The sequence below is a fragment of the Pelophylax lessonae genome (genome assembly GCF_965119305.1).
Source record: "Pelophylax lessonae genome assembly, chromosome: 1".
Lineage (NCBI taxonomy): Eukaryota > Metazoa > Chordata > Amphibia > Anura > Ranidae > Pelophylax > Pelophylax lessonae.
In genome coordinates, this window is record NC_138768.1 from 178276283 (window position 1) to 178289167 (window position 12885).

General features: G+C 43.3%; 1 protein-coding gene across 1 annotated transcript in view; it reads right to left on the reverse strand.

Moving 5' to 3' along the window:
* The window catches only part of TMEM232 (transmembrane protein 232), a 288164-nt gene that overhangs the window by 199999 nt on the left and 75280 nt on the right, over positions 1-12885 (reverse strand). The window contains exon 9 of the mRNA XM_082243125.1: positions 10267-10468. Coding sequence (XP_082099251.1) covers positions 10267-10468 — 202 coding nt within the window. The remainder of the gene's footprint in view (positions 1-10266; positions 10469-12885) is intronic.

A 12885-nucleotide genomic window follows, 5' to 3' on the forward strand; every position in this document is an offset into this window, starting at 1 on the left:
ATGCCGTCTTCCACTCATCCCCATCACGGATGCGGATGAGATTGTAAGCCCCTTTTAGGTCCAACTTTGAAAAGTAAGTGGCTCCACGCACTTGTTCAATGAGTTCCGGAATGAGAGGTAGAGGATAACGATCCTTTATAGTAATAGTATTTAACTGCCTATAGTCAATGATAGGCCTAAGACTTAGATCCTTATTGCGGACAAAGAAAAGTCCTGCAGCTGTGGAAGAAGTAGAGGGTCTAATAAACCCTTTCGCTAAATTCTCATCTAAGTATTCCTTAAGATGAGAAAGTTCATCCTGAGATAGAGGATAAACATGTCCGAAAGGTAGTTTACTGTTAGGGAGTAGATCGATACAACAATCATAGTCCCTATGGGGAGGCAATACTTGAGCATTTTTCTCAAGGAAGACTTCAGACAAGTCCTGATAGCATGGTGGTGGTGTGAATTCATCCGACACCATGGACAGGATTTTTTTATAAGATTGGAGGTTACACGTGGTCTCGCAATAGTGAGAGGGGAAAGTTAGGGTCCGTGTTTTCCAATCAATGTTTGGTTGATGTATATGCAACCAGGGAAGCCCAAAAATAATGGGAAAATGTGGTGAAGGTAATACATCAAAGGTGGTGGTCTCAACGTGAGACTTGTTAGTAGTAACAAGAAGTGCTTGTGTTTGATTGGTAATTGGACCAGAAGATAACGGAATACCGTTAATTAAACTGACAGAGACAGGGATAGGTTTTGAAATAATAGGTATTTTATTCAAAGCAACAAAACTAGTGTCAATGTAGTTCCCACAAGATCCTGTGTCGATCATAGCCTTAGTAGTGATTCTATTTTGGTCCCACTGTAAGATCAAATGAATGAAAAGATAGGGATTAGAAAAAGAAGTCATTAATCCCCCCAGTAATACATGTGAACACTTATCCTCTTTTTTGAGGACAAGGGGACAGACGCTTATCAGATGATCAGCGGATGCACAATACATGCAGAGATTTTGAGATTTTCTCCTGGCTCGTTCAACAGACGACAATGGTGGACGTATAATTCCTACCTCCATAGGAGTAGGGTCGGAGGACGAAAATCGAGAAGGATTGGTTAATGGTACTCCCATTTTCTCAGCCTTCCTTTCTCGTAACCGTCTGTCGATATTGATGCTGAGTTGTATTAAGGCATCCAAAGTGCCAGGTAAATCCGCATGATAGGAGTTGAGAAGAGGGTCGTTTTTCTCAAAGAAGGAGTCTGCCCAGGCCCGTGGATCACCTGACATATATGATATAGTGGTACAGACTTTAATTTGGTTTGTATTGTAAGTACGAGGTTTTAAATTAAAAAGCAATTGACATGCGTTTTTAAATTCACAAAATTTTTTCCGATCACCTGTAAACACTTGTGGAGGGTTTATTTTGGGCTCACTGGGTTGAGCAGCAGTGAGCTGTGATACACGGGCTACCTGCTGTCTCAAAGTCTGATTTTCTTTTTGCACTTCGGTAAGAGAAACAATTAATGCATCTACCTTTTGTGTTAGGTGCATCACATGAGTGGCTAAATCTGCTGAATCCATTTTTTCTGGTTCGTGCAATCTGTAACGCTCTGGGGTTTGATTTTGTGAACTGGATTTGCAGCTGCAGAATTTCCACTCAGTAGTCGTGTAGAGATGTGTTGAATTACCTTATCCAACTCTCTTGACTCATCATGGTGGTTCAGCCTGCTTCAGTATGCACACACACAAACACTCAGAGATGATGTTGTTGGAGTGATAGAGGTCTATGCAATAGTAGTGAGGTGATATACTGAAGGGATAGGCTTGAGTAGTGATAGCAAATAATAATAAGCACTCAGGTAGTAATGTTGCAGGAGTGATAGCAGATGGTGATAGATAGTATGCAGGAGAGATAGCAATCATGTACAGGTAATAGGTGATAGGTGATAACAGATGAAGTGTACAGGATATGCTAAGCAAACACAAGGATATAGGTTACAGGTGGTAGTAGGTTCAAGAGCTAACACTCTAGGTAGCGATGCAGGTGATAGATGGTGAAAGCATGTATCTTAGAGCTTAGTAACAGTTCTTATTATGCAGAAAGATATAGCAAGTGGTTTGGTAGGAAGGGATCCCCTGCGGGGTACTTATCACAGGCTGGTGAGCGAGGGTAAGGATCAGGTAGCGAGGTAAAGGATCAGGTAGCGAGGTAAAGGATCAAGTAGCGAGGCTCCGGTCAGTCCAGGTATAGGGAAGATAGCTGGAGGATACGGCAGCGTCAGTCAGGCTTGCATTATGAGTGGTTGCACGAACACCTTGTGAGTGCAGACAGTCGGTTGAAATAGCCGCTCAGAGCGGCGCCTAATGATGACGTCATCAGTTGTTAAAGAGACATGCAGCTATATGCGTTCCATCTACCTGAATGGTGGAACGCAACCCGGAAGTAAGAGGCTAGAAGGTACTGAAAGTACCAGGATCTTACAGGTGCCCCCTCTCGCCCCTTATCTACATTCTGACCCTCGAGCCGCTACTTAACAGACTCCGCTCAAACACCAACATTAGGGGCATTACCGTACATGGGAGAGAATATAAGGTGGCAGCCTTTGCTGATGACCTCCTGCTGTTCCTCTCCCACCCACACATTACCTTGACCAACCTACTGAGTGAACTTGAACGTTTTCGTTCGTTATCCAATTTGAAGATCAATTATACGAAATCCCATGCACTCAACATAACACTACCTACTGAAGTCCAGACGGCCTGTGAAACAAACTTTCCTTTTGACTGGAAGCCTGAAGCCATTACCTACCTAGGCATCCAAATGCCCCGACATCTACATAGACTGTTCGATCTTAACTTTAAACCACTCTTGACTACAATCCAGGCCGACCTACAGAAGTGGATGGGACTTTCCCTGTCCTGGTTCGGCCGCATTGCAATCATGAAAATGAACGTGCTAACAAGGGTACTATACCTCCTGCAAACGATTCCGATCTCCCTACCGAGCTCTTTTTTCTCCGAATATAGGAGGGCCTGCTCAGACTTCGTTTGGAAGCAGTCCCAACCCCGCCTGGGGTTCTCAAAACTTACCCTCCCGAAACTTAAAGGGGGGACCGGACTACCAGACTTGCATGGCTACTACTTGGCTTGCCATATGGCAAGGATAGTAGACTGGAGACTCCATTCTGGCTCTAAGGCGTGGGTGATGCTGGAATCTCACATGTCCAACACAGACTTGGCGGTCTGCCCTGGCTTATCCCGCAACATCACCCTCCCCAGACCCGGACTCACCCTCTCATTAATGCCACCTTAACCTGCTTCCGCATGGCCTGCAGGAAAGCCTCTCTATCATCACTACATGGACCCTTGACCCCTGTCCGCAACAATCCTGCCTTTACTCCAGGTTTGTCTAGCTCTTTCCTACGGGAAGAATTCCCAACTGAAAATCTAGAAGTGCGCTCCTTCCTACAGAGGGGGAGGCTACTCTCTTTGCCGCAACTAGCAGCCAGATCTCTCACACAATCTTTCCCATCCTGGTCATATAGACAGCTACATCACTTCCTTACCTCTTCACCCATGGCGGGCCAATGGTCCAGAGAGCTTTCCCCATTTGAGGCTTTATGCACCAGACGGCCACCACAATCTCATACTATCTCGTATATTTACACGATCCTCTTAGCGGATTCCCAGCACCCTGAGGATAAGGCCCGCAAGGCTTGGGAATCTGACTTACAGATTTCCCTCACTGATGAGCAATGGGAAACCGTCAATGAATGCATCCACAAGAGTTCCCTTAACACCTCTGTCCAGGAAAATGCAAACAAAATACGGAGCAGATGGTATAGAACACCTACCCTTCTCCACAGGTTTTATCCCAGCTGCTCCAAACTCTGCAGAGGATGGGTCTCTATTGCACATATGGTGGAGCTGTTGCCTCCTCCAGCCTTTCTGGAAGATGGTCCACGAGATCACTTGCCGAGTCACCTCCTACACCTTCGACTTTACGCTGGCCCAATACTTGCTTCACCATACGTCCCTGCCCAAACGCTACTACCTCAAGTCCTTAGCTATGCACATGGTTAACTCCGCCAGGATGTGTATTCCCATGCATTGGAAATCTACGCACGTTCCAACTCCAGCGGAATGGTTCTCTAGAATTAACAAAATGGAAGAGATGGAAGAACTGATTCTTACATCCCAGGATAAAATACACAAATTTCATGATACATGGCTGTGCTGGTCTGCTTTTAAATCCTCACTGGCGTGCGCGGAGGAAATGGGGACTGTCCTGCTTGCATAGGTTGGACTGACCTGCATGGCTGATGTGTCCGGGCGTCCTTCTGGACCTTTTTTTATCTCTTTTCCCCTTGTCCTGCTGGTTCTGATGTGTTGGAGAGCCTGATTGTGATCGACCCCATGGGCGAGTCGGCTTCTCCACTCCTCTATATAAGCACTGTTACCTTTACTCTGTTTGTTGCTTATATGGACACTATATGTGTCCCATGCTTTGGACATTTCTACCTGACCTGTCATTGTACAACATGTTACTGTTATCATTTAAATCTTTGTGTTATATTTTCACCCCTTTTTCTTAAACTTTAATAAACTATTTTGATGGAAAAAAAAATTACATTTAAAAAAAATAAATACAAATAAAAGAAACCGTGCCTTTGTCGGGACCTGCACCACCTGTTGGTGGCATTATAGTTCCCAGAGCAAAAGGTTGTAGTTCCGGTGTCCCCCACGGGTGTCTCTGAGAAGCCAACTGATCCCAGTAATCGGTCTTTACCTAATGCTGGCTGCTAGGAGGGTATTTAGTCCATCCTCCAGTAGTCACTTTTGCTTCAGTATATGCCTGATAAATGTATGCCCTGCTTCCACTACACTGTGCCCTGCTGCTTCAAATCTGCTGCCTTTGTTCCTAATCCCAGTCCTGGTTTCCCCTTCCTGACTGTTCCTTGCACTACTAGTTTATCCTGTTAATCCTTGATTTTTGGATGGATTTTGTTTAACTGTAAATACATTTCTCCTAAATCATACACAGTCTGGTTTTAGTTTCCTGAGTGCGGCTACACAGTCCTGGTCATCCTTGCTCCTGGATGCCTGCAGTCGTTATCCCTAACAGCCTTGCTTTGTAACAATGCCAGGAACTGTCCCCACCACCTGCACCCAATGGAGACCAGTCCTCAAAATGGATGGTTTTAGCACATAGCAAGTTTACTCCAGTGCTGTCAAAATAAGCATTCTATGCTCAATAAAACTTTTGTATTTAAACTGATTCGGAGGATATAATCAGTTTATCTTAAATGTTCACTTCTCTACATCTCTCGTCTTCTCAATGAATGTGAATACAAAGCTGGCCATACATGTGGCAAATTGATAAAGCAATCAAACTTTGGATTCCATATTTTGTTAAAAAATTTTCAGCCATCAATGTCAATATATTCCCCAGTTTGGATGTCACAACTGATAACTGATACTAATTGTGGTGGTTGATTGAACTCATGGGTAGTAGATTGCCTAGCTTTGGGTGGTTACTTGCAATCATTTTTAGAAATGCTGATGACCTGAAAGTGGTGGAAACTGAATGAAATTGCCATGTTTGGCCAGTTTAAGACTTTGAAAGCCTAAAGTTTTCACTAGTTCAGGCATTAGCCTCTCTCTTTGCCCACTACAGCCTCAATGCTGGAGGCAATAAGTAGTTGAACAGCACAGGCTTGTGTGATGAGCCCAAGTGGCATATAGACCAGTCAGGGATTAAACATGTTAAGTATTAATTCAGGAAGAATATAACAATGGAAAATGTTTTCAAGCATTTATATCATTTATAAGGACCTTTTTGTATACAGTATCTCACAAAAGTGAGTACACTCCTCACATTTTTGTAAATATTTTATTATATCTTTTCATGTGACAACACTGAAGAAATGACACTTTGTTACAATGTAAAGCAGTGAGTGTACAGCTTGTATAACAGTGTAAATTTGCTGTCCCCTGAAAACACACAGCCATTAATGTCTAAACTGCTGGCAACAAAAGTGAGTACACCCCTAAGTGAAAATGTTCAAAAATATAGCCCAATTAGCCCTTTTTCCTCCCCGATGTCATGTGACTTGTTAGTATTACAAGGTCTCAGGTGTGAATGGGGAGCAGGTGTGTTAAATTTGGTGTTATCGCTCTCACTCTCTCATACTGATCATTGGAAGTTTAACATGGCACCTCATGGCAAAGAACTCTGAGGATCTGAAAAAAAATATTGTTGCTCTACATAAAGATGGCCTAGGCTTTAAGAAGATTGCCAAGACCCTGAAACTGAGCTGCAGCATGGTGGTCAAGACCATACAGCGCTTTAATAGGACAGGTTCCACTCAGAACAGGCCTCGCCATGGTTGGCCAAAGAAGTTGAGTGCACATGCTCACCATCATATCCAGAGGTTGTCTTTGGGAAATAGACGTATGAGTGCTGCCAGCATTGCTGCAGAGGTTGAAGGGGTGGGGTCAGCCTGTCCGTGCCCAGACCATACGCCGCACATTGCATCAAATTGGTCTGCATGGCTGTCGTCCCAGAAGGAAGCCTCTTCTAAAGATGATGCACAAGAAAGCCCGCAAACAGTTTGCTGAAGACAAGCAGACTAAGGACATGGATTACTGGAACCCTGTCCTGTGGTCTCATGAGACCAAGATAAACATATTTGGTTCAGATGGTGTCAAGTGTGTGTGGCAGAAACCAGGTGAGGAGTACAAAGACAAGTGTGTCTTGCTTACAGTCAAGCATGGTGGTGGGTGTGTCATGATCTGGGGCTGCATGAGTGCCCTCGGCACCCTTGAATGCCAACATGTACTGTGACATACTGAAGCATCGCATGATCCCCTCCCTTCAGAGACTGGGCCACAGGGCAGTATTCCAACATGATAACGACCCCAAACACACCTCCAAGACAACCACTACCTTGCTAAAGATGCTGAGGGTAAAGGTGATGGGCTGGCCAAGCATGTCTCCAGACCTAAACCATATTGAGCATCTGTGAGGCATCCTCAAATGGAAGGTGAAGGAGAGCAATGTCTCTAACATCCACCAGCTCTGTAATATCATGGAGGAGTGGAAGAGGACTCCAGTGGCAACCTATGAAGCTCTTGTGAACTCCATACCCAAGACGGTTAAGGCAGTGCTGGGAAATAATGGTGGCCACATAATAATGACACTTTGGGCCCAATTTAGACATTTTCACTTAGGGGTGTGCTCACTTTTGTTGTCAGCGGTTTGGACATTAATGGCTGTGTTCAGTTATTTTGAGGAGACAGCAAATTTCCACTGTTATACAAGCTGCACACTCACTACATTACTTTGTAGCAAAGTGTAATTTCTTCAGTGTTGTCACATGAAAAAATATAATTAAATATTTACAAAAGTGTGGGGGGTGTACACACTTTACCATTGCAAAGGGTCCCACTCCCCACTGCAAGGTTTTTTTTTTAAATCAAGAGAAACGTTTATTGAAAAATCGCACACATATACATTCATGCATCAAAGAGCAAAGCGGCTCCCCCAACCCAGACCACAGGAGGCCCACACCACACCCAGCAATTTTAAGCAACAGACGGTCTAGAATCAGGTCCGTAGGAGCCATCGCTGGAGAACTCAGCCAAACCCCCCAGATTTTCTGGAACTTAGCCGGAGCACCCCTATGCAGGTATATATGCAAAGGGTGGAGCCCAATTGCTCCATCCACATCTTACATGTGGGGGGATCCCGATCAATCCAGTGTCTAAGAATAAGCAGTCGATCCTGAACCACTGCAAGGTTTAAATGCCTATTTTGCCTATGGCATGATGAATAAGGGTATACAGTGGGTACGGAAAGTATTCAGACCCCCTTAAATTTTTCACTCTTTGTTATATTGCAGCCATTCGCTAAAATCATTTAAGTTCATTCTTCTTCCTCATGAATGTACACATAGCACCCCATACTGACAGAAAAACACAGAATTGTTGACATTGTTGCAGATTTATTAAAAAAGAAAAACTGAAATATCACATGGTCCTAAGTATTCAGACCCTTTGCTGTGACACTCATATATTTAACTCAGGTGCTTTCCATTTCTTCTGATCATCCTTGAGATGGTTCTACACCTTCATTTGAGTCCAGCTGTGTTTGATTATACTGATTGGACTTGATTAGGAAAGCCACACACCTGTCTATATAAGACCTTCCAGATCACAATGCATGTCAGAGCAAATGAGAATCATGAGGTCAAAGGAACTGCCTGAAGAGCTCAGACACAGAATTGTGGCAAGGCACAGATCTGGCCAAGGTTACAAAAAGATTTCTGCTGCACTTAAGGTTCCTAAGAGCACAGTGGCCTCCATAATCCTCAAATGGAAGACATTTGGGACGACCAGAACCCTTCCTAGAGCTGGCCGTCTGGCCAAACTGAGCTATCGGGGGAGAAGAGCCTTGGTGAGAGAGGTAAAGAAGAACCCAAAGATCACTGTGGCTGAGCTCCAGAGATGCAGTCAGGAGATGGGAGAAAGTTGTAGAAAGTCAACCATCACTGCAGCCCTCCACCAGTCGGGGCTTTATGGCAGAGTGGCCCGACGGAAGCCTCTCCTCAGTGTAAGACACATGAAAGCCCGCATGGAGTTTGCTAAAAAACACCTGAAGGACTCCAAGATGGTGAGAAATAAGATTCTCTGGTCTGATGAGACCAAAATAGAACTTTTTGGCCTTAATTCTAAGCGGTATGTGTGGAGAAAACCAGGCACTGCTCATCACCTGTCCAATACAGTCCCAACAGTGAAGCATGATGGTGGCAGCATCATGCTGTGGGGGTGTTTTTCAGCTGCAGGGACAGGACGACTGGTTGCAATCTAAAAGACCTAAAAATGGCTGTCCACCAACGTTTACCATCCAACCTGACAGAACTGGAGAGGATCTGCAAGGAGGAATGGCAGAGGATCCCCAAATCCAGGTGTGAAAGACTTGTTGCATCTTTCCCAAAAAGACTCCTGGCTGTATTAGATCAAAAGGGGGCTTCTACTAAATACTGAGCAAAGGGTCTGAATACTTAGGACCATGTGATATTTCAGTTTTTCTTTTTTAATAAATCTGCAACAATGTCAATAATTCTGTGTTTTTCTGTCAGTATGGGGTGCTATGTGTACATTCATGAGGAAGAAGAATGAACTTAAATGATTTTAGCAAATGGCTGCAATATAACAAAGAGTGAAAAATTTAAGGGAGTCTGAATACTTTCCGTACCCACTGTATAATTACCTTTTTCCTTACTCCTGCAAGTTTCCTCCTCAAGTGATTGGTCCCCCAAAGCCTCTTCTTTTTGCTTCCAGTCACCCCTACAGTGCCTGCATTGTACATTAGGTCTCCAAGGGCCTGCTCACATGCTGGAGCATCAGACAGCATCAGCTGTCAAGGGAGTGAGGAATAATGTAAGCATTTTACCTTTTTTTTCATCCCTCTAGGCAAAATGAGCAGTTAACATTGCAGTGAGGAGATGTTTTGTCCCCAGAGTTCAGCTTTAATGAAGTTTGTTAACAAAGGTCAGGGTCGGGGTCAAGGTCAGGGTCGGGGTCAGGGTCGGAGGGGGGGCAGTTACACTACATAAGCTGACCTATCTAGGTACAAATTATGCTTTGATAAATGTGTTTTTTTAATCTCTGCAATGCAATACTTTCTCATTATAAGTTTCTTTTGGTTTGATGTATTTTTTTATTGAGTGATTCTAATTATGAAGAGACTGCTATTACATTTATGAAGCAGCTGCAAAAGAGGTTTGTTAAAGTGTACTTAAAAAAAAAGCTTTCAGTTTGTTTTGGATTGTGTAGTAAAGGTTTTCTGGACAGGTTTTTGTGCGGTCTTTGTCCCTGCTAAGAAGAGTTACCCTCTTTCACTGTCCTGCTAATCATTGCAACTGGGACTGAAAGTGATAGGAAATCTAAACTTTTGGGTTACCATGGGGCCACCTGTTCCAGTGAGAACTATCAAAGAGGGCATTTTCTCACTTTGTAGAGTCTACAAGACAGGAAAGTGAATAGAAATCTACCAAATGGAAAGAAGATGGCACAAAAACACTGATAGGGATTTAACAATTCCCTTCCCTATCCAAAACTAAAAAACAAATGTTTGGGCTTAGGATATTCTTCAAAGCAGAGGACAGAACAAAGGAATGGCTATTATGCTTAACCTCACAAGACTCTAAAAAGTATGGCCAATCATTTATTTAATTTGAACAGCACAAAAATGGTAGGATACAAGAAAAAATACTTACTGGCGCCTGATAAATCTGAGGTCGCACAAAGCAATAAACTATTTAAACTTGCATCTTCGTTGGACATATTCAAAGGGTCCTTACTTTTGAAGCCAATGAAAGCATATTTTTGGATATCTGATGTAGATCCATGCAAACAAACATCTGCAAGTACCATAATGTAAACACAGATCACTTCCCAATGCCATCCATGACTTGAGGACTATTGAGACACAATATTACAGAACAGCATAAAATTAATAAGAAACATTAGTCCTGAAGCAAATTTTACTTACAAAAGCACATGGAAATAATTAGCTAATGTGATTACTTTTTTTTTGTATATGTGATAACACACACCAACCAGATATTCATGTTAATGCATTCAATAGGCTCAGCTAGAGCAACACATGTATGCAATTCAGGTTTTGCAAAAATGTTGCCATTTACAGTGGGTACAGAAAGTATTCAGACCCCCTTAAATTTTTCACTCTTTGTTATATTGCAGCCATTTGCTAAAATAATTTAAGTTCATTCTTCTTCCTCATGAATGTACACATAGCACCCCATACTGACAGAAAAACACAGAATTGTTGACATTGTTGCAGATTTATTAAAAAAGAAAAACTGAAATATCACAGGGTCCAAAGTATTCAGACCCTTTTCTGTGACACTCATATATTTAACTCAGGTGCTTTCCATTTCTTCTGATCATCCTTGAGATGGTTCTACACCTTCATTTGAGTCCAGCTGTGTTTGATTATACTGATTGGACTTGATTAGGAAAGCCACACACCTGTCTATATAAGACCTTCCAGATCACAATGCATGTCAGAGCAAATGAGAATCATGAGGTCAAAGGAACTGCCTGAAGAGCTCAGAGACAGAATTGTGGCAAGGCACAGATCTGGCCAAGGTTACAAAAAGATTTCTGCTGCACTTAAGGTTCCTAAGAGCACAGTGGCCTCCATAATCCTCAAATGGAAGACGTTTGGGACGACCAGAACCCTTCCTAGAGCTGGCCGTCTGGCCAAACTGAGCTATCGGGGGAGAAGAGCCTTGGTGAGAGAGGTAAAGAAGAACCCAAAGATCACTGTGGCTGAGCTCCAGAGATGCAGTCAGGAGATGGGAGAAAGTTGTAGAAAGTCAACCATCACTGCAGCCCTCCACCAGTCGGGGCTTTATGGCAGAGTGGCCCGACGGAAGCCTCTCCTCAGTGTAAGACACATGAAAGCCCGCATGGAGTTTGCTAAAAAACAACTGAAGGACTCCAAGATGGTGAGAAATAAGATTCTCTGGTCTGATGAGACCAACATAGAACTTTTTGGCCTTAATTCTAAGCGGTATGTGTGGAGAAAACCAGGCACTGCTCATCACCTGTCCAATACAGTCCCAACAGTGAAGCATGGTGGTGGCAGCATCATGCTGTGGGGGTGTTTTTCAGCTGCAGGGACAGGACAACTGGTTGCAATCGAGGGAAAGATGAATGCAGCCAAGTACAGGGATATCCTGGACAAAAACCTTCTCCAGAGTGCTCTGGACCTCAGACTGGGCCGAAGGTTTACCTTCCAACAAGACAATGACCCTAAGCACACAGCTAAAATAACAAAGGAGTGGCTTCACAACAACTCCGTGACTGTTCTTGAATGGCTCAGCCAGAGCCCTGACTTAAACCCAATTGAGCATCTCTGGAGAGACCTAAAAATGGCTGTCCACCAATGTTTACCATCCAACCTGACAGAACTGGAGAGGATCTGCAAGGAGGAATGGCAGAGGATCCCCAAATCCAGGTGTGAAAGACTTGTTGCATCTTTCCCAAAAAGACTCCTGGCTGTATTAGATCAAAAGGGAGCTTCTACTAAATACTGAGCAAAGGGTCTGAATACTTAGGACCATGTGATATTTCAGTTTTTCTTTTTTAATAAATCTGCAACAATGTCAACAATTCTGTGTTTTTCTGTCAGTATGGGGTGCTATGTGTACATTCATGAGGAAGAAGAATGAACTTAAATGATTTTAGCAAATGGCTGCAATATAACAAAGAGTGAAAAATGTAAGGGGGTCTGAATACTTTCCGTACCCACTGTATAACTAGTTTCAACAAATCTCTCAGAGTCATGTTTAAAGTAGGACTGTGGCAAGGTTATAGACAATAAACTATCTACATATTTGGACAATGTCATTGACCAAATCTGACCATATTAGATCAATTATGTTACCAGCATCCCCACCCCTTTATTATGTACAGCTGAAGGGAGGGAGTTTCAGGGCTAGTGGCCTGCTATAATTTACCAGTTTCCCACGAATTCAGGCTGAACTGAATTACCCCAAACTTTAGCTCATCCTTACAGTCTAGTAATTAATTCTCAAAGTTCAGGGAAATACACTTTCAATTTGGTTTTCTCTCAGTGAATCATTTTACTTCCCCCTGCCAGCAGTTAGATGGTAGCTTTCCAGCCTTCTAATATGTAAAATAAACACATAACAGGTACTCTGGAAGAGAGAAGAGAGTAGGTCACTGAGAGGTGACTTTGAAAATTTCACTGCATCTCTTGTTAGGTTTGAGGATGAATTGCTCCATGGTCCCTGGAGCTACAGAGGTCAGTGAGGGCTTGTTTTAAGGCTCATTTCCTGCTAATA